Genomic DNA, 27,452 nt, shown 5'->3' on the forward strand with positions numbered 1-27,452 from the left:
CATTAATCCCATCTTAACCTGTAAGAAGATAGGAGAAAGGAATTGCCTTGCTTAAGGTAACACCAAGAATTCCTTCCAGGCTCTAGAGAGACTCAGGTAAATGGCAGCAAGAATTGAGAGTGAGTCAGGCCTGGGAGAAAGGAGGCTAAGGTGAAGAGGGTAGGGATAGGACAAAGGTCATTAAAAGTGGCTCTGACCCATACGTGAAGGACGGTTAAATGAAGGTATGACAGACAAGCCTGAAGTGGTATTACTCAGGGCTTAGCTGTAAGGAAACAAAATAAAGTTTTTATTCATCCTGTTTTATAGACTCTGCTCCCCTCTTTATCCTCTATATAATGTGTATGTGTGAGTATATAAAGGAGAAACAAAATGACAACTCAGAAAAAAAAGAATCTTTTAATAAAAATTACTCATAAAAATCCTAATAAATTTCAAAGAGCAAGATATTTCTTAGTACATTTATAAAGAACATTTGGTCCTTTTACAAAAAGCTCCCTTTTAATTTAAATACATTTCTTATTTACAGATTAAACATAAAATATCATCTATAGTTGCAAAGCATATTGCACGTTACAGAGAGAAGCATTTGTATATTCCAGTAGGTTTTTCCCAGAGTTTCCAACTCTAGATTTGTGTGTGTGTAAAAACATATTTACCTTTCTTGTGCATAATAAATAGAAATGCAGCCTGTGTTTTGCTGTTTAAAACTAAAACAAAACACCTTTAAAAATAGTATTTCTCTGCCTCTCAGTAAGAGGGAAGGGGGGTAACAAATCAAGAAGGTCCACAGGTACTTAACATTCTCGCCAGATTCACATGTAAATTCAAGGGGGAACTAACCCCGAGCCCTGCAAAACCTGGGGACACACAGCCCAGCCGACTCACCTTCTCACTTTCACAAGAGTCCCTGCCCTGCAGGAACAGGCACTAGAGAAGGAGCTGGATGTCTGGGAATGGAAAAGGAAAGAAAGATCAAGACTTTTTTTTTTCGAAAGTCCCTGCTCAGCCACTCTAGGGCTGGGGCAATCATCCGGCCCGACCTGGTCACCAGCATTAAATTTGCGGTCGGCAAAAAGAAAGAAAGACCTCTAGAAAAAAAGAATTTCTGATATTTTGTCTACTAAAGTCCCTGCTCAGCCACTCTAGGGCTGGGGCAATCATCCGGCCCGACCTGGTCACCAGCATTAAATTTGCGGTCGGCAAAAAGAAAGACAGACCTCTAGAAAAAAAGAATTTCTGATATTTTGTCTACAAGACCCAAAGTGAAGGATTACAGTTTGAATTCATTCAGTAACTGAGCTAAGAAAATAGCTGAGAGGGATGTTTTTCTTTGGTGGAGGACACAGCAGGGAGGCGAGAGGAATCAGGCTGAGACCCTCAGATTGCACGTATCCAGCCAGGGAGCTAATTTCCATCTGCACAGACACCATCCTGGTGCATAAACACACAGGAGACTACTGGACTGATGTGCGCACGCCCCACGATCCAGGACAGCCTCAGGACCCGGGGATTCAGTCGCACAGAGCAAGCTCTGACGGAAGATTTCCAAGTTCTGAAGGGAAGATCTGAACGTGGAAGCTGGATTTCCACAAAGGCCAGGACAATTGGAGAGCTAGCGAACACTTCCTTCGTCACCTCCTCCTCCAGGAAATGGAGTTCCTCAGTCACAGCGTCTCAGCCAGCGAAGCCTGCCCTGGAACAATGTAGACCTCTGTGGTGGGAGATTTAGACTCCACCCACAAAGGTAGCTATAAGGTAGCTTCCCACACAGGTTTGGCAAAACCACTTTCATCGTGTGAACCAAAGCAGAGTCTAGACGTTAGCTACACACAGGATTGCAAGGATGGTGCAAGCTGTCAGCTGTTCCAAAGCATGGAATGTTTGCAATCAGGGTGCTCCTAGGGCAAATCACAAGGGAATTTCTCTGACACTCCCCTCCTCAGCCCTCGCATTCCTGATCTCCCACGACACAGAACAGAAGAAACAGCAAAGACCCCGAAGGACATATCACAGTTGTTGACACTCAGACCTTTAAAGAGAAAGCAAGTTTTGAACGTGGCTCAAAGGACCTTCTCTGTAACTAGCCATGAGGCGGGCACTCTGGCATCTAGTCACTGATGACATGGCATCCAACGTTAGACTGGGCAGTCTGGAAGCTCAGCAACCAGGTTGAGAATGGGTCGCTCACCCTCGGACTCACGACTGGTACAAGTCCAGTGCCTGGAAGCCAAGAAGGTCTGAGACTTAATACAAAACATGTCTCATGCCAGCCTGTAGCCGTGAGGTGCCTCTGTGGCAGTCAGGCCCAGGTCCCTGTTCCAGAGCGGGAGGGAGATGGGATACCTGAGCCCAGAGGAGGGGGAACATTGGGGTGCGATAACCTAACAGTGTGATCACAAAGGGCCCACTTTCTTCCCTGAGGTGCCCCATTCTCCCGAACAGCCCATTTATAGTCCCACCTTGGTTTACCTGGAGAACAGGTACAGAGATGCTCATGCAGGTGTGTGTCTTTAAAAGGGGCTATTTTGGGTTTACTGAGGCAATGAAAATATTTTAAATATATAGAGTATTCTCAAAGAAACTTTTCTGTTCAGTAGATGAGACAATGTTGATAAACAGAATGCTTCTGAAATGAAGAAAAAATGTAAAACAGAAGCATTTGATTTTTTTTCCTTTAAAACATTTGCAGAGTAAATGTTTAAAAGACAGAGGTGACGTTTATTACTGAAAATCCCTCTTCTAAAAACCTCAAAGAACTGAATTAGATATCTATTTTAAAACCGGCAACACTTAAATTTTCAAGAATAAAATTCCTCCCTTTTGACTGAAAATGCAATGGCTTACACAGCATTCCTTTCTAGCTTTAAAAAGACTAAAATAAAATCATTTGAAGTACCCTAGCGGTGACGGGTGAGCCACACGACAGGTGAAACTGGAGGTTTTTAAGAGACTTCCTACCCTTTCTATTGAGGTTCATTTCAACCTCTGACGTTACAGGGAAGCCAAAGCTCAGGGTTCAAACCCACCTCTGCTTTCTCTGAGCCCTCGGCACAAGTTCAAAGAGACACAGTTCCGTGCTCACTAAAGAAATAATACCAACAAAGAAAAGAGGCGTTTTAGCACAACTTCCTCTTTATGTATGCTTGCTTAAAATATCAGGTTGAAAGGCAAGGACTGACCAAGAAGTTTCCAGAACCTGCCTGATATCCATCCCATGCCCCTTTCGCTGTGGTCACACCATGTAGCAATACAAAACAAGGCGGTTAAAATCATAGCAGCAGCTGTGACATCCAGTGGCCCAAACCAGAAGAGTATAAGGCACCCATCAAAAGCCGGCATTGCACAGAGAAATGGCTCAAGGGTGCCAGAAAGTCATCTGATCATTTCTTTCTCCCTGACCTAGCTGATTGGCACTAGACACAGGAAACAAAAATGAAACAATTCCAACCCGAACGTGGTCGGAACTGATAATCCTTGGTTAGTAAGTATAAGACAGATGAAAGCTCAGACGATCATAGGTATTTTTCTCTCCCTTGAAAGGCACCTGGTTCTGAAACTATGGGAAATCCTCAGGTGAGTTCATAATAAATGTAGAACACCATCCAAAAGACCTACCTGTTAAGCTCTTAAACTGTGAGGCGACAACTTAAGAGACTGCCTGTTAGAATTCGGATAAATTCGTGAGCAAATAATCTGTCAACACCGTGACGAACTGCATGGGGCGCAAATGCATAACTGGATGATTTTCCCCCATGTGACCGACAATCGTGGGTGGAGACCTGGGAGACAGCCCAATTATCCAATCAGAGAGAGAGGATGACAAAATGCAGTAAACAGGGATGTCAGGGGAACCGCAGGCCCTGCTGCACAGAAATTCATTCACTTTCCTCTGGCAGACAGGCGGCCAGGCAGCGGGCGACAAGCGCCGGCAGAGAAGACTCGACGATTCCACGGTAGGAAGGTCTGGAGATCCAGCCAAAGAGGCCCATCCACAGTGTACAGTAACATCAGCACGTCGTAAGAAGCCAACTCCTACGTACCTTCTCACTTCAAAGTATATCCTTAAGACAAACAGGGCATTTTATTGAACAGAAGAGAAACGCTAAAGTATCCAAGAATCTACCAGGTGCGGCTGGGGAGCTGGACAGAGATTCCTACACCATCGTGGACAGCCAGACGCCTAGCCTCCTCCAATTCGGACTGGGTCTCAGCCTGGCCTGGGTTCAGCTGTTTTAGGTCCAGTTTCAGATGAGGCCACACAGGGGAGAGCAGATCAAATCAAGCCAACCATCTGGTCAATCTGTCGCATGTAGACGCTCTTTAAGGGCAGGGAATATCGCCTCTCGTCAGGAACACGATTGCACTAGAAAGAAAGTGAATGAGGGACAATTCGAATTTTGAGTTAAGACGCCATGTGTTAATTCCTCAGATGTGACTGGATGACCTCCCCCGGGGTTTCTCATCCTGGCACTGTCAACACTTGGGGCCTGTGCCGTGCACTGCGGGATGGTCAACAGCATCCCTGGGCTCTCCCGCTATATGCCCCCTGCCCCTAAGCCCCAGTTGTGACAACCAAGATTGTCTCCAGACATTGCTCAATGTCCCTTGAGGAGCAAAGTCACCTCCAGTTGAGGACCACTGATGTAATTTAATTTCCTCACTTCACAGGTGAAGAAATGGAAACCCAGGGAGGCTAAAACACATGCACCCAAGTGAAGAGGGGCCGGGACTAAAACCTGCACCCCTTGGGTCCTCAATCCACCCAGAATCGCAAAAACTGTTTTAGCTACTTGAAAATACTGTTGTTTTTCTGAGTCTGTTGCTCTTCTCATCCACAGCTAAAACCTAAATGCTTAAGAGTGTTACTTATTTACTTATTTTTTTTAATTAAAGGCTTTTTTGCTTTTCTCTCTCTCAAAGGGGATTTAAGTTTGAGAATCAAACGTGCTGCCTGGAAAGTTTCCACATATATTCATGCTCTTCCTCAAAGAAACATTTGCTCGCTGCTCTGTACCTGAACTCACATGCCCTGCTCCTCAACTTTGCAAGATCGAGACTGACAGGTTCTTCAGCTGGTCCCAAAGGCCCCCACTTGGGCTTTTGGTAGGTGCTGGGCCTTCTGCCAGAGCATCCCTCCTGGGAAGCCCCCCCCATCATTCCAGGAGCTACTGAGAGGCAACCTCCCGAGTGAAGGCCTCCTCGTTTTCCTGGCAGAATAATTCCTCCCTCTTCGGTGTTTCAACAGCACTTCACACAGCCTCCTACTGACAAGCACCCGGGAGGAACCCATCTCTACACTGAGCCCTGGGCCCGTCCAGCACCAGGACCCCTCTGACCGGCCCACATCCCCAGTGCCCGGCACAATGGAATCCGGTCTATCAGACAAGGGTCTCCTTCAGTACAAATCCGGGCTCCACCACGCGGCTCCACCGTGTGACCTGACCCTCTCTGTACCTCCCTTTTTCTGTCTGTGAAGTAGGGATATTACGATACCTACCCCTCACAGGGCTGCTATGAGAAGTTAACATACTTAAGCATTTAGCACAGTGCTTAGCATGTGGTAAGCTCTATAAATAAATGCTGGCTATGATTATTCTCTCTCCTTCTGTTTTCCCCTTTCCTCTCAATCACGCTTTGTTCGCTTAATCTACACTCCACGGCCTAATATAAATTTCAGGGTCTTATCTATAGCTACAGAAATGGCCTCTTTCTGAAACTCTTCTCAAATTACCCAACCCGAGTGTGCCATGAATATTCTGTCAGACACTCTGGATGATAATGTGATGAGCAGTGTTTTCTCTTCCTCCAATTGCAAACCACCCCTGGAGAAAGCAACTTACATTGGAGCTGGAGTTGATGACTTTTAGCTCATGAGGTCTCGGCCTGTGCCCCGACTTTCCCACTGGGTCCCGCCCTCCCTCTTCAGAAAAGAACTCCTTCCAGGGTGACTCCCGGAGATGTGCGTCCACAGATACAATGTGTCCCTCAGTTGTAAACATGTATCTGGTTCCAGATTTGTGTACTGGATTCTCCTCATCAAAGAGCTAGTAGAAAAAAGAAAAGAAAACAGACACAATTGTAGCAGGTTTGGAACCAATTCATAGGGCGGCTGAGTTCAGACTACTTAGGGACAAGAACCTGCTTGGCTCTCAGGCCAACTCAGGCTGCGGGGCGGAATCCCCAGTTGTGTTGAAACTCAGACGCCTGGACTTCCCCGATCCCGCCCAGACCTAGAGATTAGAAAGCCCGGGGCTAAGACCCAAGCGCCACTAATCTGTAAAAGCCCTAGATGATGCCCCCACGCTCTCCGGAGAGTTCCAGCGCTGGAATCCTGGAACTACCCCCAGCTTACACACACCTAGGCCTGAAACTGGAAAAGCCTGGAGAGAAGGAGGTCTGTGGTTTATATCCTTCACCAGGTCCCCAGAGCCTGACACACGTGCCACCGCGTGGCGCACTCCTGTGTGGGCTCTGAGGGCACAGGGCACCCCAGGCAGTCCTTCCTTCAGCAGCGGGCGTGGGGGGTGGAGGAGGGCGCAGCGGGGGCATCTAGAAAGAACCCCTAACCCAGGCGTGTGGTAAACGATGCATGAGGAAGAACGCAGAACTCTTAAGAGACGGAGGAAACCTCACAGGCACCTCGGGTATTTTACAAATGAGGAAGAACACTCGGCACAGCTGCCCTGTGTTCACATGGCTCCCAGGAGGAGAACAGGGTCGGCCTGGGTCCTCCCCCTCCGCCACCCACCCCCAACCCTGACTTCTTTCTCCAGGAACACCTTGAGGGTCTCCTCCATTCATTCGCTCCAGAACTTGCCCCGTGAATACCCCGGACCCCACGGCTGCCGGACGGGATGCCCGCCAGGCTCTCGGCAGCCGACCGGACTGGCCGCACTGTGCAGTGTGGGAGACCTCGGTGCCCACAGGACCTGGTGGCAGGACCACATGGCCAGCGGGCGGGCACACCTCCTCTGCCTGCCACGAGAAGTGACACCAGCAGCAGTGTCACCTGAGAGGAGTAGACCGGGGCTTCTGAAACCCGGCTTTGCACAGGACCATGAGAGGCACCTGTCAACATCACAGGCTCCTGAGCCCGCTTCTGAAGATTCCCATTCAACATGGCTGTAATCTTAACAGTGTGACTCCAATCCAGCCGCCCCCGGGGCTTGGGGACCACTGAACTGGATAAAACGAACCTATCACTACTGATGGGTATCTCTGGATCTCAGCCTAAATTCTCCACGCTGTTTCCCCACCAGGAAATCCCGACCCTCTGAGCCCTGAGAAAGTATTCTTTTGCGTGTAGCCCTACGAGCCAGTGACAGAGGGGAGGAGAGCGGCCAGGTGCACTACACAGATGCCGTGCACGCCCGTGGCCAAGCAGCCATGTGGAAAGAGCACTGGACAAGGAATCGGGCCCAGGGCTCAAGCCGCGGCTCTGCCATGTCGTCACCCCGAGAACCCCAGCAAGTCACCTGACCTCTGGCACTTCCCCTGAGGGGAAGAATGAACGCTGACTAGATGATCCCGAAGGTTCCTTCCAGGTCCAAAAATTCAGTCTCTCCCTAAACACGTGCAGATGTGTGTATGGACAGAGACCCGGCCGGACTGTGGGTCTCACTGAGAGCGCCCAGGTCAGGGGGGAAGTAAGAGCTGAGACTCTGCGGTCTTCCTCAGGGAAGCCTCGTGACCACCACACTAACGAAGGTCCCCCAGGAATCGTTACCTGCACTTCACACAATGTGTAACCCAAAGAGTGTCTATGTGTGTACTCGGCAGTGCCTCCTCTACGAGGTCAGGAACCACGGAGCAGACAGCAACGTGCCTTTGCTCCGACAGTACTGCGCCCCTGGGCCAGCGAAACGCCCAGCCTGGAACAGCGCCTGGTGGCGTATGTTAGATGGAAGGCGGAGGAACGCTTGCTGTCAGCAGAGTGGAGCACTTCCTGGGTTAATCTTACAACACACATACCAGATACAAGTATTTACAGGTCTCGCTGAGGAAGAAGCTCTCCATCCGGTCCTCTTTGGATTTGTCGATGACATGATGCAACGTAGCGTAGCCACACCTACAAAACAATCACCCAGTGAGGCCCACCTCTGCTCCTTCCCACCTGCTTATTAATTGAAGAGGCAGAAGTAGCCTATTCACAGAACAACCAAGGCATCAAACACCACGTGAGAAACAAATTAGGGTAGGCTTAAGGGCTGTCCTTTTTCAGCCTAGATTGTCTGCAAGCTTCATTAAAAAGTGGTCTGGCTGCCGAATCATCAGGTTAATGGTACCGGAAGTGGGGTGGGGGTGGAGGAGAGTATTTGCCAAAAGCATAACAGGACACCAAGAAAATGACTCGCAGCAAATTCAAAAGGACTGATTTAAATTTCGTGTCCCAATACTTGTATAGACTGACTAATCATTTGATAGTCTAAGACAATATTTTGAAAGAAAATACTCATGATATTATAGCTAGGTAAAAAAAGCACATCTCAAAAAACTGAAATAGAGTTTTTATACATATATACACACATTATAGATTTACATATAAATATATAAAAGAGTAGAAAACTATATACTTCAATATATAAGAGTAGAAAACTATATACTTCAATATATAAAAGAGTAGAAAACTATATACTTCAATATATAAGAGTAGAAAACTATATACTTCAATATATAAAAGAGTAGAAAACTATATACTTCAATATATAAGAGTAGAAAACTATATACTTCAATATATAAAAGAGTAGAAAACTATATACTTCAATATATAAGAGTAGAAAACTATATACTTCAATATATAAAAGAGTAGAAAACTATATACTTCAATATATAAGAGTAGAAAACTATATACTTCAATATATAAAAGAGTAGAAAACTATATACTTCAATATATAAGAGTAGAAAACTATATACTTCAATATATAAAAGAGTAGAAAACTATATACTTCAATATATAAGAGTAGAAAACTATATACTTCAATATATAAAAGAGTAGAAAACTATATACTTCAATATATAAGAGTAGAAAACTATATACTTCAATATATAAAAGAGTAGAAAACTATATACTTCAATATATAAGAGTAGAAAACTATATACTTCAATATATAAAAGAGTAGAAAACTATATACTTCAATATATAAGAGTAGAAAACTATATACTTCAATGCTGATGGTAGTTGTCTCTGCAGGTAGAGATTACAGTGATAATATTCCACCTCAGTATTTTCTATCTTCCATGAACTTTTTAGTATATATATTATTTGTATAACAGGGGAAATAAGTTACTTAAAAAGAGCTCATACAGTCTGCTGGAACCCTACAGGAATAAAGGTGAAAAATAAATTTTAATTCCCACTATAATGGGCAGGTTCTACTACACAAAAAGTAAGCAATTTCCCTACAAAATTAACATTAACGACCTGTTCTAAAAAGTAAAATGCAAAACAGAATAATATTACCTCAGCACAACTCAAATGAAATCAAAAGTGGCCAACAGAAAAAGGAAGGAACTTAGAAAACTAACTTGACTTTTGTGTACTTTTCCAGACTCTGCAGAATGTCCATTCCTACATGGAGGTAGAAGGGATTCTTGGTTGCCTAGAGAGAACACGAGAGAATGTGATCCAGCGGGGGCCTGGAAGACACGCCGTCAACACGCATCGCGGTGATTGCAGGACGGTCCCGAGGAGATGAATCACTGTCCAAAGGTAGGCACGGGCCAGTTCACTTTATCCTGAAGGGTCGCGAATGTTACAGGATTAAGGTGTTCTGCCGGTTCACATCAAAGCGCACCTCCAATCTGCTTAACTTGAACGGGGATCGGGGGGGGCGAGAAGATCTGCCCCAGAGCACATCAACTCCCTGCCTTTGGCTCTCGTGATCCCCATCATGATCAGAAATGAAACAACGCCTCACTGACAGCCCCATATCTGAGAACAAATCCAGTTTCTGTGTTGCCTCAGAACTGGCTAGACACTTAAGCTGCAAACACAGGGAAACAGGACATTGCCCCCGTTCCATCCACAGCACCATGAGAAGGGCTAGGGGACAAGAAGACTCTCAAAGTATCTAAGGAGGCCTCCACATGCTGTGCTCTCTAATCACCCTAGGAACTCAGTCCCTGGGTTGTTGCTTCCCCTTCTGTCACATGCTCATAGATGGTTTCGTTAGGGGAAAAAAAAAAATTCTCTGGGAAGATGAGACTTTTATCCCAAAACTAGTTTGAAAGTTGGGGATCACCTATAATTCGTGCCCAGTGCCAACCGTGCAGCAGCAAAAGCAAACGAGCACAGGGTCAGGGCACATGGAGCAGCTTCCGAAGGCAGGGCCAGAAAGCCACAGATTTCTCTGGATTCTAAGAAAGTAGTCAACATGAGGAAGAAGCTGCAAGAAGAAAGAAGCAGTGACAAAACAAAGAGGCATCAACCCAAAGGCAACAGACCTAAACTTAAGAGGAGAACGCAGCCAGCACCCGAGTGTGTCACCCTCGCAGCGTTGAGTGGCCGGGCTCTACCCTGGGATCTGGGGTCCGGGAGGCAAAATCAGAGGCTACCTCCCCACCCCTGAGAGCTTACATACAACTCACAAGGTCTCTCTACACCTGAAGTCAGTTACCAGTTGCATAGGATTTCTCCCTTTTTCAGAACAAATGGCAAGGATTCGGTGCTAAAAAAAACTATGGAATAAATCTCAACTACTAATCCTACGACCAGAGCTCATGAGATCTCCTCGCGAGGCCTGCCCACTACAAGCGTCTGCCGAACGCACGGAGGGCCGGCTTCTTGGAAAGTGAGCAGCTTGTGCTGCTGAATGTGCGAATGGCTGACAACTCTCCATGTGTATATATGTATGGCACGCCCAGAGGTACAAATATCGGCCTTAAACCGTCGGGGAGAAGATTCTTCACAGTTAGAGTGACATTTCCTCTGGCATTCAAGTAATTCCACAAAAGAGGAACACTGTATGTGTTTTTGAACGATTAAACAAAAGTAGGCACTCAGACAATCCCAGATGATTCCCTTTCCAACTAAGAAAAATAATTTTTCTGTCTGAATACTTTACACAGACCAGGGTTCCACAGTACATGAGGACAGAAATGCATCCCCCAACAAGAGTTGTTTGGTCAAATAAATTTGGAAAACAGAGAGTACCAAATCTTCCTCTTGATTGAAGGATGTGAGAAACAAGCCCTGCAGTAAAGATACGATTCAGCTTTGCAGAATGTAGGGCAAACGCGTACATGACCACAGACGTCTTCCCTGTCCCGTGCGACCAGGACAGACACTGAGCGCTAACAAGGCTCTGGGCCGGTGGTCACTCTAACGGTCGCTGTGAAATAACACTATTCCCCACCTGTCAGCAAGTGTTCCCTACGAACCAACTGCTACAGGTCTTCCCAGCATTTCAACGCAAACTACTGTTCAACAAGCTCTCGTACCTGGTAGAGGAGATACGTAGACTCCACCAGCTCAGGTCTCAGTGGGTAGAAGAGCACGTCGGGGGCCTGCAGCTGCCAGTTGTACCTCTCGGGGAGGGCCCCGTAGCGCTTCCATATGGCGTAGTAGAAGGCGTGCAGGCAGATGGCGTCTTCCACGTCTCCTATCAGAACCTACAGGGAAGGCGCAGGTCACCAGGCTAAGACACTGTTCTCAGAGCGACAAGATGTGACACAGGCCCTGGGCTTCCCCCTCCCCCCACTGGTCACCTGACCTACTAACGTGGCTGGAGACAAAACCAACCCAAAAGGAGCTTCCCAGACAGACCCCGCACCCCCCATCTGGCCATCAATGCCAAAGCCCTGAGAACTGCACAGGACAAGAGGCTAGCTGTACTCGTGAATGGAGAACGGACAGCTGAGACATGAATCACCCAAAAGTCACACGCCGTTACTTTTCTGGCATGGCTTTGCACTGATTTAGCGTGGAGTAATGTCCAAAGAGAATAGTGGGGACGTACTGTGCTATTCACCTTCCAAATCTGAAGGAGCCAGAGAATGTTCTGGTACCATAAAAAGAAAACAGAGGGGGGAAAAAAAGCCCTTTTCCAATGACTGCTATTCCTTAGCAAACAGGATTGCAAAATACCTGCAGTCCTGGGAAGAACGCCTGCAGAGAGTCAATCCACGTGTTCATCAGCTGCCCGCTGAACATGTTCACGTTGACGTAGAGGGGCGGGTCCCCTTCCCCCTCGTTACAGGCTTCCCGACTGAGGAGCCACGCAGAGCGGCCGAAGGGGAAGAAAGAGAAACAGCTCAGGCTCTGTCCCCCCAGCAGCCCCTGGCAGTGTCACTTAGATGGAATCAACATTAACCTTTTCTCCTCACTCATTCTTTAAACGTTTGGAGACAGGCTGCCTCTACCTCTCAATACAAGACTCCAGCATAAGATGACACTTACTAAAGGATAAAAGTTCTAAACTCAGCCATGGTAACACATTGGGATTTCACTGCATTTTGCAGAAAGCACTTTGACAATCAGGTTTGAGAAATACTTGCATGTAATTTGGTATATAGCATGCGTCAGTTTTGACCTGAGTGGGGAAGTCTGGTTATTTCTGCACAAAATAAAAAAGAGTCTCTTCTCTAATAAAATTCTACACCATGGGCCTGGAGAAACACCTCAGAGCAAGAAGCTCAGTGATTACTACTAATTTAGTAAATTCAGGGGCTTTAAAAATCGAAAAGGATTGAACTCTGGCCAAACAGCCTCTTACTAAAACACATCACTTGAATGATCCTACGACAGCTAGGGTAGAAATGGGCAGGCAACTAGTAGCTATCACTTGCACTGGCCACTTAACACACATGTGCACAAGGGAAGACCCAGGGAAGACAGAGGCGGCACCAGGGTCGAGGCCGCTGCAGCTTCGAATGGCACTTCTCTTCTGCCATCCTGAATGCACAACTGACAAGCGGCAAACAAAGCTGTTTTAAACAAACACAGAGGGAAAAGAAGGTGGTAACTGTCCTTTCTCTCATCAAGTATAAAGATCAATCCTAACTTCTTTAGAAAGTGAAAGAACCAACACAGCTGTGCCGCATTACAGCTCTACGTGCAATTAAAACCAGCGAAACCTCGGGATGCGTCACTCTTGTGGCAGCCAGTCTCCAGGCGACCCCAGTGACCCCTGCCTCCTGGCTGTCACACCCTTGTGCAGTACCCTCACAGACTACATCAGCCCTGGTCTGTGTGACCGACAGTGTCCGGCAGAAGTGCTGGTTGTCATTCTGAGGTTAGGGCATGAAAGCATATGGCGTCCATTCTGGTGGCTCTCTTTCCATCTCTCAGATCACTCACTCTGAGGAAGCCAGCTGCCATGAGCTGCCTACAAAGACGCCCATATGGCAAGGAACTGACACTTCCAGCCACAGCACGTGAAGAACTGAAGCCTAGGAGGGGACCCTCCAGCCCTGAGTGAGCCATGACAAGGCTGCAGCCCTCACCAATAGCTTGTGGATGACCTCGTGAGAGCCCCTGGATCAGCCCAGCTGCTCCTGGCTTCCTGACCCTCAGAAAATGGGTGAGATAATGTTTGCTGTTTTAAGCCACTAGGTTTCAGGGTAATTTGTTACGCAGCAGTTAATAGCTAACACACCTCTTCACCACCCCCTCAAATGACTAACAAACAACTAGGAGGCAGTAAAATGAGGGCAGAGACCAAAAGACCCTGTGAATCTATGTTGAGAAAAATACGAACATTTCACAATACATTCTATTTGCTTGACGGGACAGTAAGAGAGATGGTGAGGAGACATACCCTCTTCTTAAGTAGTTCTGAATACTCTTATATACAGCATTAAACATTTCTAGGTCTTCTTTTTCTCCAAAGAGAATGTAAGATTTCAAGAGGTATTCATAGAAGGAGTCCAGTCCGGCACCCAAGCCACTCTGCTTTCCGACCCAATGGCCCGTCTGAATGTTCACAACATTGCCTGTGAAAACAAGCAAGCTCGTCAGGGCCCCCGGGTGGGGGGCAGGGGGGCCTCCTACTTCAGCCCCACTGCTCCTCAGCACTTCCGTCCCTCACAGGAAGAGGAGGGATGAGCGCGTGGCCCTCTCGTCTTTATCGGTCCTACCAGCAGCATGCGCGGCCGGAGCTTCCTGAACATACAGTGTTTCAACACTGACACAAAAATGGGGAAAACGTTTAATGCACAAGAAAACTAGGCTTGTCGTGTTGCTTTTCCAGATTGACAATGCATTTCAAAAGCCTAAAGGGTGTTGTTCATCAGAGAATGATGGATTATATAATTTACGTTATCTGTAAAATGGAAAGAAAAAAAAAACAGAAATAATCCGAATGTCCAACATCAGAAGAGTTCATGGACTGTCATATAGATTTTAAAGACAATAACTGTGAAAACAAGATAACAACTTAAAACCACCTGCATGATTTGCCAAATGAAAGGCAGAATAAAAATATCTATATTATAATTTGAAAGTATACAAAAGTTGCACATGGGGCTTCCCTGGTGGCGTGGTGGTTGAGAGTCCGCCTGCCGATGCAGGGGACGCAGGTTCGTGCCCCGGTCCGGGAAGATCCCGCATGCCGCAGAGCGGCTGGGCTCGTGAGCCATGGCTGCTGAGCCTGCGTGTCCGCAGCCTGTGCTCCGCAACGGAAGAGGCCACAACAGTGAGAGGCCCGCGTACAGCAAAAAAAAAAAAAATGAGAGGCCCGCGTACCGCAAAAAAAAAAAAAAGTTGCACATGACAGGCTGCAAGGGCCTATGGAAAATTTTAAAGTTGACAGTTTGGGGTGACACTGGTAATGGGGTGACGGGGCAACTGTTTTGTTTCTACTGTTATTGTTAAATACAAAAAATCTGTAAATAAATTGAAGAAGGAACAGTAATTGAAGATCACTTCTAAAAAGCAGTGCTTTTGCAATGACACTCCAGGCTCCAGGACCGCCAATCCAGTTCCTTCCCGATGACAAAAAGAAAATATTTCTCAAAATAAGACAAACAGTTATATGAGGCAAACGACCTATTTTAAAATAACGTCTCGAGCTAGTAAAATACTGATAATCATTGAAGATAAATAATGAGTACATAGGGGTTCATTATTCATTATACTTTTTCCTACTTCACTATGTTTGAAATTTTCCGTAATAATTTTTTAATAACATCTTGATCAAAATTCTCAAGGGAAAAAAAAAAAATCTAATACAGGTTTAACCTGGGCTTTTAACCTACTACCACATGCCATGATTTTTTAAAAGGAGGAAGTCACTCTACCAGTTAACTCTAAATTCCTCTCTTTGGGACCTTATACTGAAGCAATGTAACCTGCCACCGAGGCAGTTCTTTTTATAGCATTTAACAATCATTTTCAAGTGGAATATGCCAAGGGATTCAGATCAGAAGGGAGCCCTCAAAGAGGAAGAGCATTATTCTGTCCCATCAAACCTTCCACCCACCCTCTAAGTGAAAAGTCACAGGGAGAAATCAGATGTGGCAGACACTGAGGGAGGGCCCTTCTCTCTGAGCTGTCCATTTTCAGGTTCAGTGGTACAAGGAAGAAGGAGTGGAAAGGAGGGAGGGCCCCAGAGAAGAGGAAAGGAAAGGGGGCGATGTGCACAGTGCCAAGGGCCTCACAGGTGCCCCACACCTAACAATCCCGTATCGTTGCTCCGCAGGTTCCAAAGGGCTTTCACGGCTCGCCTGGCCACCCACTCAAACGTGGAATCCCCTAGCAGTCGACTCAGAATCCCAAATTCCACCAGCAGGGAACCAGCGCCGGCCGTGCACGTCTCATTATTGCTGTCAGGAGGAACGCCTGTCTTTAGATTCACCTGGGGACAGGAAGAGACAAAGGATTTGTGGCAGAAGTCAAGGAACCCACAGGGCTAGAAGACCAGGTTACAGCGACCACACTCCACTAATGAACCAAGCTCACTACAGGGGGAGTCAGCCTGCTGCCTCCCACTTTACATCCAAAAGGAAAATGGGAGTAAGTTTAAGACACAAACAAGACAGCACGAACACCAGAGCCCTGTGTTATTAATAAGAGCAAGTCCTGGGGGGATCATTGTAGCGCTGTTCACTAATCTGCCTCTTCCCAGCAGGTTCTGTTCATGGTGACGCAGCACCAGGTGTTGGCACTGGGGACAAAGGCAAGCTGTGGAGCCACGTAGAAATTTTAAGTGAGCTGCTATGAACTCACTCCTGCTCAGCAAACATTAACAAATCTTGGACTGGGAGAGAAATGAACCCAGCGAGCAAGTGAAAGCCTGTTTGACCACCGAGGCTCAGTGGTCTGGCAATTCTCCACTGGTTGCTGACCCAAAGGCTGACTCAATTCTCAGAGGGGTTCTGGACTCAGTAAGTCAGATGCCACAAAGACAGAATCTCATTCCAGACCTTGCATTTAAATCAGCAGCTAACTTACTGGTCTGTAAAGGCTTTATTTGAAAGATCCACATGAAGTGTCCAAAAGAACATTTGCTGAGCTCCTACAGCGTACATGTGGGGAAATGGACCCAAGTCAGAAATGAAGACAAACTGCCCCCACTGTTTTGCAGCAGAGGATATGAATCCCACCTGCAAAAAGGGTTAAGAATACAGAGCACAGGAACATAACTTCCTTAAGGGAAAGGATTAAGTCAAATATGTCACTGTGGGCTGCCCTGGTGGCGCAGTGGTTGAGAGTCCGCCTGCCGATGCAGGGGACACGGCTTCGTGCCCCGGTCCGGGAAGATCCCATATGCCGCAGAGCGGCTGGGCCCATGAGCCATGGCCGCTGAGCCTGTGCGTCCGGAGCCTGTGCTCCGCAACGGGAGAGGCCACAACAGAGGCCACGTACCGAAAAAAAAAAAAAAAAAAAAAAAAAAAGTCACTGTATGCCCAGCACACAACAGGTGTCCAGTAAATGCTGAATGAATTAAAAACCATTTCTATCATATTTAGGGCCAAATTCTCTCAAGGACATGGCTTTCCTCTTCCGCATCAGCCCCACTCCTTCCCGCAAATAAATTCATCAACAAAGAGTTTTAATTCGGGGACGGTGGTGAGTTGTTGACGCCGTCTACCTACCCGAGGGTAGGGGATCCCTGTCCTGGTGTTTTCAAAGGCAGGGAGGAGCCGCACGGCCAGGTCGCGAGCCATATGCAACAACTCATTATCATAATCCTTAATCGTCATGTCACCAAAGGGCTGCTTGGAGTCAGTTATTATTCTGTGGGCAGAAAGAAGGCTTCCCAGGACCCTAATGACAGGAAGAACAAAAGAAGAATAAAATCACGTTGGTTGTAAATGTGCACAATGCAGCCCAGAATGACAGAAGCAGGCTTGAATCCCCCGTGGACTTAGCACTGCCTGAAATCAGGGGGACCGCACTTAATGACCCCCTGAAGTTCTCTCCAGCCGTGACGGTGAATGCTCAATTGTTAGCTAACAGCATTATGGAAAGGGAGAAAGTGAACCATTCTTCTGAGGCTACTGAGAATAATCCCACTTGAAGTAGTAACAATGTTTAGTCATTTTCATCATCTCATCAGAAGGGAGTGCCCTAATCATTCCCAGAATAAATAACACCTTTTAGTATTAATAAACTACTCTTGGCTTCTCTCACATGGGGAAAAAACTTAGCAAAATAAAAAACAGAAAAGAGCAAGACCACAAACACTAAGCAACTTTTGTAGTTCTGGCTGCCAAGCAACGTCAAATTCTCCAACTTCTGCTAAACAGGCAAGGTGGGGAAGAGAAGGAGAAGGAGAAGGAGAGAATGACCCGACTGAGAGGCAGGCGCCCCCAGCTTAGATCTCACCCTTCAGCAGCCACGAGTTCAGGTCCCCCTCCAATGAGGTGAAACAGATTGTGACATTTTTCAGAACAAATGTTTTCATAACTTTAATTTTAAATAAACGCTACGTCTGGAATGTTATGCAGTGATACAACTTTCAAAGTTTAAATGCAATAGGAAGGCAGTCGCAATCTATCAAACTAAAAAGACAAGATATAAAACATGAGCCCTGTCCATTAGAGGGAGGGAGAGGGAGGGAGACCCAAATGGTCAGCAGTGGTTTTCTGCAGGCGGTGGGTGACAGGAGAAACTATGATTCCTTCAGAAATATATAGGGGTTTTCCTAGGACACAGTGGAGGAAATGAGACCAGACATAAAGTGAAATAATGAGAAACTCCTTTAAAGGGACATCTATCTTAAACCTGCATTACAATGTTTCTTTCTATTTGGCCCCAAATATAATTAATGAAATGGCAGTTGTTTCAGTTTTGATCAATGCAAAGCAGATGAAAAAGGGACACAGTGCCCACAAGATCTGCACAGACTCCCTACCTGGACCCCGGGGCTGGCGGACCCTCCAGGAGTTTTCTCCTTACACACCCAAAAGCAGCCTTCAATCCGTTTGATGTACTATTTTACCTTATCGTGGCCTCAAAGACTTGGACGGTGGAATCTTTGTCAAATGACACTGTGTTGATCACTAACTTGACTGCTTTCTGGAACTCGGATGAATTTCCCATTATCTTTAAAAAGAGGAACACAAACCATTACAACGGCCTGAAATGACACTGAGGCTGCGTGATCGCAGGAGCTGGGCCACTTCATCTGAATGTCTGTACGTGTGGTTTTGCCACTCGTGGGAGTAGAAACACAAAAGGCAGAAGAGCACAGTTATCTCTTAGAACACATTCTGGGACAGACGGCAAGCCCATTTCCACCAAACTCAAGCATCCTCTCTCCAAACGGCAAAACTGTGTCAGTAACTCCTCAGAAAATCATTAGCAGCCCTCCTCGTCCTGCCCCATTCTCCCTCACCTTCTGTCTGATCTTGTTTAGCATGCAAAGCATTACACTTCCAGAAATTCCTGAAATGAGTAACAATAAATCCAAAAACTGAAGAAACGAAAAACATGGCTTTCCCTCTGCTCCTCAGATCATGTGATGGCTTGGGTGCTTAGCTCCCAGGAGACCGAAACATCTGGAAAACTGACTCCTTGCTTGTTACCCAGATGTCTGAACACTTTGGGAAATAGTGGTATTATCTTTTGGAGCACAGCATAAGACCAAGGACATTCAAAACAAACAAAACACACAAATAACCAGCTCTACGTCCTTTGTAAGAAATGTTCTAGAATTAGGATTCCTATTTTGGGTGTGTGGATATGGTATCATTCCAAGCTTCTCTCTCTTATATGAAGTGCAAATTGGACATAAAACTTGATAAAAATAACCTGAATAGAAATGCTTTCATGCCGTTCAAAATTTTATGACAATCCTGGCACTATAACAACACCATAAAGACAGCCAAAAAAAAAAAAACAAGAAAAAAACAATTTCATTCAGACACTACTTATTTCAAGTATGTCTTATTTCCTAGTGTTTATTGATCTAGTGCATCTTTTTTTCTTTTTCTCCCCCTCATTGTTATTTTGCTGTTACATGCAGAGCAAGTACAGACGTTTCTTTTCTGGCTTTCGGTTCTTTCTTTTTAAAAGATTATGCGATCATGCTGCAAGCTGCACAGAACAGTCAAGGGAGTGCTATCGTCCAAGGGTTTCCAAAGCACACCTGTTAAAGTTTGTTTAAAATGTCAGCAAAAGAAAAGGGAAATGTCAACAGAAGCAACACTTGAAAAATAAGCCTGAAGTGTACCTTAAAGACCGGATGTTCTACAATGAAAACCACAGAGATGGGTCTGTTTCCCTACAGATGTTCACCAGCAGCAAACTCTGTTATAGCAGCTGCAGGCGCTGATATGATCTCAGATCACGTGGAGGACGGCAAAGGAAGCCAACAGCTTTCAATGATATATTGTAATTTGCCATTTTAGACAGCTACGGAACAGAGTAACGAGGCTCTGAAATCGTTCACTCAGGCTCAAGAAAAGCTGGACTGGGTTTCTTTACTTCTCAGAACTTCTCAGAGCCTTTAAGCTGCTGGTGTGCATGGTGGCTCTCCAGTAGTGGGACAGACTGGTAGAATTTCTCAAGTTCATTTGGGAACAGAATTCTTCTTTGAGGGAGAACACCCTTGGAATCTGTGTTGGGAAGTGCCAGGTTACTAGAAATTCATTTTCTTAACACGTATTTGCCCTCCTATCATGTATCAGACACCACGCGGTGTGGACAGAGTGCAGTGACTGTAACAGGGACGAGGTCTCTGTACTTCAAGAGCATGGCAGACGGATAAAAAGACACAATGGGGCAAAAAGAGAGAGGGTCAGGGGGAAAAGGTGTGCTTTCATAAGCTATATATGAGTCTTGGGACTTTTTTTTAAGCAACACTTGTAGCCTGAGTCAGCCGCTGGTCCCCTCAACAAGTTAACTCTAATCAGGGTGAACACACCCGTCCGGGCACATTTTGACCAGTGATGGTGGATGACTGACAGGGAGTAGCAATCACTTCAGAAGGAGAGATTGGGAAACTAAACTGCTGTGCAACTACAGCCTGGCAGAATGAAACCCCGGGCTCTCTCTTAGACCATGAGCCTAGGGGAATTGAGAAGGACCGCTCTAGCTCTTCCCAAGTTCCGGTAATTCTACTACTAGCAAGATCTGGGACAGCTGTAATGCAAACTTAGCTAGCGTTACCCAACTCTAACTCCTGACAGCTTCAAACTCTGTTTAAGGAAAGTTAAAATGCAGGATTTGGAATCAACTACAGTACAAATTTTCTTACGGTAAAGGTGTGCCGGACAACGGAGGAGAGCAAAGAGGCAGTAGAATCGTGTTTACTAAGGAAATTTTTCAGCGCTACGCTGGGATATAGTCCCTTGCTGTGTTCTACAGCAAAGGGTCGTGAGGCACACCAAGCGCACACGGCAGCCTGGCAGTAAGAACCACGCATGGTGCCTGACGGCCTCCCACATGCGTTGGCTCATCTGTCTAGAGGCCTCCAGCTGCCTTGAGGGAAACCAAGGGCTGAGCATGTAAAGGCTGCTCCTGAGCTGGCAGCCCAAGTCTGGAGGGGGTAGTGTCTACAAAACACGGACAGCAAATAAAACAAGACTGTTTACACAGAGGGTCTCTGCGCAGGGGCTGGAACCAGGGCTCAGACTTGATTTTGGGGAGCCAGTAGCTGGGGCACATTTCAGGGGATCTGGTCCCCTGGAGATCTTGAAATCCTGAGATCCTGTCTTTTACTTCTGAAATCTTAACTACAGTAACTGTATACTGGTTCCTTTAAGGAATAAAATAGTGGGGACCCTGCAGAAAAATAGGTTTCCCCCAAAACAATCACATTTTCTTTTTTTTTTAAAAAAATTTTTTATTTATTTATTTATTTATTAATTAATTAATTTTTGGCTGCACTGGGTCTCTGTTGCTGCACATGGGCTTTCTCTAGCTGCGGTGTACGGGCTTCTCATTGCAGCGGCCTCTCTTGTTGTGGAGCATGGGCTCTAGGAGCAAGGGCTTCAGTAGTTGTGGCACACGGGCTCAGTAGTTGTGGCTTACGGGCTCTAGAGCGCAGCAGGCTCAGTACTTGTGGCGCATGGGCTTAGTTGCTCCACGGCATGTGGGATCTTCCCGGACTAGGGCTCAAAACCGTGACTCCTGCATTGGCAGGTGGATTCTTAACCGGTGTACCACCAGGGAAGCCCAACGATCACACTTTCTCCTCTGCTTTTTTAGGGGAATCACATTTCCCCTCATCTAACCTTCAATGTTCTTCTTGCTCTCAGCATTAAGCTCATTAAAATAAACAATAGCTATCAGAGCTATGAATACATGTTGAGAATCACGTTTCCTGGAATTCTCATCCCTGGGGGAAAGTAAGGGTAATTAACTCCAAAATATCTTAATTTTTAAAAATAATAATAAAGCTGAACACTTACTGCAAGTGTATCCAACGCATCAACAAGAGTCAGTGAATAATTCCCTAGGACATCGTTGATGTTCAGATTTGAACTGAAAAAGAAAGAAAATTAAAATTAAACAAAGGTACTTTTTTTTTTTTTGCGGTACACGGGCCTCTCACTGTTGTGGCCTCTCCCATTGTGGAGCACAGGCTCCGGACGCGCAGGCTCAGCAGCCATGGCTCACGGGCCCAGCTGCTCCGCAGCATGTGGGATTTTCCCGGACCAGAGCACGAACCCGTGTCCCCTGCATCGGCAGGCAGGCTCTCAACCACTTCGCCACCAGGGAAGCCCTAAACAAAGGTACTTTTAAAAGATAAAAGAGACAACAAAACTAAACACTCATCAGAAACTAAAATGGCTGGAAACTTATTTATTCAGGGACTACTGTGGGTGGATCAGTATGGCAATGGTTCTTCTGCCTCACAAGGGACAGTCTCTATAGTGTCACAGAATAGCAGAGACACACACGCTTATACTATAGTGGAAAGAACACAAAACAGGAAGTAAGGAAATGGGAAACAAGAGTCATTGCCCTCTCCAAGATACAGTTTTAAACAGCACAAATGACCTTTCTGTCCAGCTTCAAAAAGCTCTGATTTCGAAATCATTAGGAATGAAAAAGGAGAGGGCCTGTCACATGACCTGCAAATAAAACTTTAATACAGAAATCAGACACTGGCGCAGATTACACACACAAAGCAGCAAATAAATACCTCAGTTACAGGCTCAGTGTCACTCATCTGTCCTTGGGGTGGGGGAATAAATTAACTGCTTTGTATCATTTTTTCCCTAACATACCACCCAAAGAATCCCCACCAGCTCCATCAGTTGTGAGGAGCTGTTGTTTTACCATGAACCAAGCCAGGGCTTCTCGTAACTGCAGCTGCATTAATGATTCTACCACACACCTCCTGCCCCATGATCAACACCAGTCGCCCACTCTGAAACAATCTTAAGACACCAACTTCAGGGCTGCAATGAGGGTAACTGACAGCTCTTTATAGCACTAAAAACGAAAAAGATAATACTAATACATCTGGGAAAGGTGGGGACGGAGAAATAGTGCAAGTCATAAAGTCAGCTTGACAAATTCTAGGGAGTTCAGCTATTCCTGTCCCATTCCCACAAACCCAGAAAGCAACTGCAGAAGCTTGCAAAGATTTGAAAGTAAGGAGAGAAACGAAAAAGATGTAAGTCGGGAGAGAAAGAGGATGACTGTTTCAAGATTATGTTTATGAAAAACCACAGTGAAAACACCCTAGTTTTATCTTCAGCAACTGATTCACCGTCATTATGACGTCTTCCATCAAAGCCCAGACCACGTTACCTGCTCCGTGGCTCTCTCTAATGGGTCCTGTCTCACTTCCCTGCGGGCAGCATCTCCGTGTTCCTGTTGCTCGCCCTGCTCTCTGAGAGGCCTCCTATGTGCCTCAGCTGGGGCGAAGTGGGCCCCACGTGAAACACACCTCACATCCGATTTTACCTGAGCCTTTGTTTTAGGCTGATTATGTCACTTAATCTAGGACAAAGAATGTAGGGCAAAATTGTACCTCCTTTTTTTTTGAAACAAACTATCTAGAAGGGACGATCTAGGAACCAGGGCTCTCACATGTCTCTCCCAAGCCGCGAGGCCAGCACACCACACCTGCTGAAGAACTGCACCTGCTGCTTCTAGCTGTCGATTCTTTCTGAATACATGAATATGATTGCAGAAGGTCCTCTGAAGACGAGAGCTGTGGGTTAAGCTCAGCCCTTCAAGGGCAGTGCCAGCCAGAAAGGATATAGGAAGTGTCAAAAGCTGGAGGGGAAGGCCAAAGGAGACAGGGAGATCCTCGATGCTGCCCACTCAAGAACATTCTACTGAGCTTAAATATTTACCTCCACTGGTCTGCTGCTCAGAAACCAAGAGCTGCCTCCAACAACCCACCTCATCACAAAACGGGTCCCTCATCACTTAGCCTCCAGGCTGGATGCTGGGTGAACCCCGTGTGACCACCTTCCCCTGAGGGACACCCTCCTCTGTAGCATATCACCCTTTCCACCTGCCCCGGCCCTGGAAGGGAGGACTAATCTGGAGCATTGCACTCCTTCCCATGGTTTACTGTGCTTTTCCTTTCAGGCTATAACTACAACGGACCCAGTTTTAAAACACTTCTCAATAGAACGCCCAAGCAGCCACGACAAAGAACAATTATAAGAGTTGGCACAAGAAAAAACGTGTTTGTAGTAACTGGTGGTTCCTTCTCTCCACGCGTTCATGAAAACACTTCCAAATTCTTTTCTACCAGATTGTTACACACTCTTTCAAAATGTGCCAAACTAGAAAAAAGAAAAATGGGGAGGGCAGGAAGGAAACAGGAGACTCCACAGAAGCCTGTTGGCCTAACAGCACCTGATTATCGGGCATCCATTGAGGCCAGCCCACCATCCAGGCGAGACGGCGATCCGTCTGTCCTGTGCAAACCTTCTTGATCTATGGCCAGCCTGACCAAGAACTCAAACTTCAGGTACAAGGCTGGGTTCAAAAGTGCCCATCTTTCCACATAACCAGCTGCCGAACCACGATGGCTCGCCACTTAAGTTACCCTGTGTGCCTGTTTGTGACATTCACCCCACGCTGCATTTTTAAGGTTCTTATTACCCCCACACAGAGAAGATGGAGAAAACTATGGCCTTTCACAGAAAATTTCTGGCGACGCAGCTAACGTAATGCTAACATAGCATGTTCAAAATTAAACGCATGTGTAAGACAGAAAAAAAAATTCCACATATACTTAACCTGTAACAGCTGTTCAGAAATCTACCTGGTGCTGGGTAGGCACAGAGGTAATATAAGAAACAGTCCCTGTGTTCCAGGGATTGACAATCTGGGGAGACAAGACAAAGGGAAAGGAAGGTGAACACACAACAGTACTCAAGTCTCACACGATATTAAAAGGTGGAAAAGCAGCTCAAAGGAAAGGAACCGAAAGGAGAACTGAGTAGATCAAGGACAGTCATCTTCAAACAGTTCAATGGCGTCATGGAAAATGACTTGAGCCTGACTCTGAAGGAAGCCAAGATTTTAAGAAGAAAGGGGAATGCAGAGGAGGCCATGTTAAACTAGGGGTGCCTAGGCATGAGTCGGTTTAGGGGCCAGCATCGGTTTGGTTTGATTTGCTTTTTTGTTTGAACAGCAATATGGTTGGGGAGAAAACAAAGAAGGGTCATGCACCCAAGGTCTGAACTAACGTTATTATTCATGAGACTGCAAAATTTCAATATCCAGTCTTACTTGAAGAAACTTTTGAATTTGGATCCTCCAACCCAAATCGGGGATGTGAGAGGAACTGAGTTTACATAGTGATTTGTAGCTGGACAGAAACGTTTGCTATTTTTAAAAAAGTGTTCCGGTTTTATTTACTTCATGTCAATACTCTTCATCCTCCCTCCAGTCAAACAAGACAGGTAAGATAAGCCTAAAGTAAACGTGACTAAAAAGAGAAGACAGGCACATTTAGCACTCATACTTTGTTTCTGTACTTTTTACACAATATTCTAATGGCTAAGTTACTCTCTTTTTTAAGTGAGTCATTAGAATTCACTGGACAGTAATCATTAGAATACAAATTCAATTAGAATTTGCTTAAAATAAATATCTGAAAGACTTTTTATTACCAGTTATTTATTTCAGGGATGTAAATGTGGCCTGCTCTTTTCCTGAAAACACTAAAGTCTGAGAGGAGTTAAGTGAAAGGAAAAGGACTAAGAAAAATTTACTTTCCACGCTTTACAAGCGGCCAGCGTGAGGGTCTACTCAAGGCTACCATAACCCCAGAGCTCTTTCACCTTCTCAAAGACACCAAGGCTGACCAACTGAAAGGGCACAACCCTTCCCACATGGCATCCCCTCAATATCTCGAACTCCATCTTTCCAAAAGCAATATATCTGTCTCAAAGCTACCTGACCTCAACTTATCCAGACTGTCACTGAACAGTCAAACCAAACCACTCATCAGCAGATGTCCTCCCCAAGCAAAGAAAACTAGAGCAAAACAACACAATTTCCTAAAATCTGGAAAGGCCTAGTAATTTTTTTTTAAAAAACTTACTTAAAATTTTTCTCAAAAAAAAAAAATTGAGATAGAAAATACATTTCTATGTATAAAGGCTGACACAGTGAAACATGAAAAATATAACTCATCAGTTTCCTACAACTTTAAAAAGGCCAAGTCTTCTTTAAGTTAACCTGGGATGTCCCCCTGGCTTCACTAAAAATCATGCTCTCCAAATGCAATTTAAGACAAGAATCTGTAGATAATCCAACCATTTTTAAAACTCCTTAAGTCCCTTTAGTGTATGGGCTTCCTTTTTAGGACCTAAGGACTGGACTCCGCTGCTTTTCATCAGGTGAAGGAAAAAACACAGGCCTCAAATGTCCAAAGGCACCAAGCAGCTCAACTCCTCCACTGCCAACTGAGGGGAGCGGCCGAGAGAAAGGCAGTCGTATCCAGCCTAACAGGGTCAGTGTCAAGGCACACCGGTTCCCTCCAGCTAGGAGGTCCTTGGCTGGGTGTGCTGTCCTCTTGGACTCTGATGTCAACAGCAGTAACCCTTGAAGCTCAGCCTCTGCAAACACGGCTGATGGAAGGGGAAGACTGGTAGATCTTCCCTGACAGCCCTGCCACCAGGGTGGGGGAATTTATGGAACAGACCCTACAGAGCAAGGAATGTCATCTTGAGCACCAGGACCCCAAATCTGGGCCACCCAGCCTCTCTCTCTCTCTCTCTCCCTTCCACCTACCATCCTCAGCCTAAGGAGCCACCCCTGTGATAAAGGAGAAAGGCTGTAGCCCTGCTCTGCCTCAAACTCACTAGATGGCTTTAGAAAGTCCCTTCTCAGGATCAACTCCTGAATTTTTATATTTTTATACAGTAAAGTTGGAGTTGGCTAGGTGGAGGAAGATAAGCGCCGTTTCGAAGCTGCGCTTACAAGGGATTTCATTTTGATTTGACTTTCACTTGGAGAGAGGATTGGAGACGGAAGTCTAAGGCCCCCCAAGCCACCCCTCGGTACTGCCACTGTCCTTTCCGGTCTCTGGGCCTCAGTTTCCCCATCTGTAAAAGAGACTGCGCTGACAGCTGTCCAGTAACAGAGATTCCAGGAGAAGCAAGAGAAGGACAGCCACCGGGCCGTCCACGCAACCCCCAAACCAGGCCGACCTCAAAGGGGGTCGGTCAGCCGAGGCGCCGGACGGGTGGGCGCTGCCCCCAGGACCCTAAACGCCCGGGCACCAATGGGGGGACCCGGAGGAATGAAGGCTGCCCCCGCCGGGAGAACGGAAGGAAGCGCGTGCGGCGCACGGTCCTGGGCGTCGGGCCGGCGCGGGCTACTCACGGGTCCCCGCGGTCGGGTCCTCGGCCGCGGCAGTGGATGGGGTTGAGCTCGTCCTCGGGGAAGGCGTGCGCCATGTAGTTGTCGTAGCCGAACACGAACATGCCCCGCGCCAGGTCGCGCATCTGAGCGCGCAGCTGCGGCGGGAAGGCGCCGCTGTAGCGCTTCTCATACTCGTCCCGGCCGCGGCCCCGGCCGCCCAGCACGTAGCCCCAGTGGCCTGGGCCGCAGACGTCCGGCCCGGGCCGCCGCG

The 27,452-nt window shown here is 46.5% G+C and overlaps 1 protein-coding gene across 3 annotated transcripts; it reads right to left on the minus strand.

Moving 5' to 3' along the window:
* Positions 1-383: 383 nt before the first annotated feature.
* On the minus strand, positions 384-27,446 carry EDEM1 (ER degradation enhancing alpha-mannosidase like protein 1). Of its 3 annotated transcripts, XM_024746997.1 has the most exons (12): positions 23,153-23,229; positions 21,802-21,874; positions 18,387-18,490; positions 17,038-17,209; positions 15,614-15,797; positions 13,761-13,935; positions 12,089-12,209; positions 11,443-11,613; positions 9,529-9,602; positions 7,975-8,071; positions 5,844-6,047; positions 384-4,366 (listed from the first exon to the last, which is right to left on the minus strand). In XM_024746997.1, the coding sequence occupies exons 3-12, from the start codon at positions 18,485-18,487 to the stop codon at positions 4,277-4,279; spliced, it is 1,389 nt and encodes a 462-aa protein (XP_024602765.1). In that variant the 5' UTR covers positions 18,488-18,490; positions 21,802-21,874; positions 23,153-23,229; the 3' UTR covers positions 384-4,276. The 3 variants fall into 3 exon arrangements, with proteins under 3 accessions (XP_024602765.1, XP_024602766.1, XP_024602767.1); XM_024746998.1 differs by lacking the exons at positions 18,387-18,490; positions 23,153-23,229 and adding an exon at positions 27,203-27,341; XM_024746999.1 differs by lacking the exons at positions 384-4,366; positions 5,844-6,047; positions 23,153-23,229 and adding an exon at positions 27,203-27,446 and having other exon boundaries at positions 7,960-8,071.
* Between the last annotated feature and the right edge of the window lie 6 nt (positions 27,447-27,452).

Source organism: Neophocaena asiaeorientalis, unplaced genomic scaffold (assembly GCF_003031525.2).
Source record: "Neophocaena asiaeorientalis asiaeorientalis breed wild unplaced genomic scaffold, Neophocaena_asiaeorientalis_V1.1 scaffold130, whole genome shotgun sequence".
NCBI lineage: Eukaryota > Metazoa > Chordata > Mammalia > Artiodactyla > Phocoenidae > Neophocaena > Neophocaena asiaeorientalis.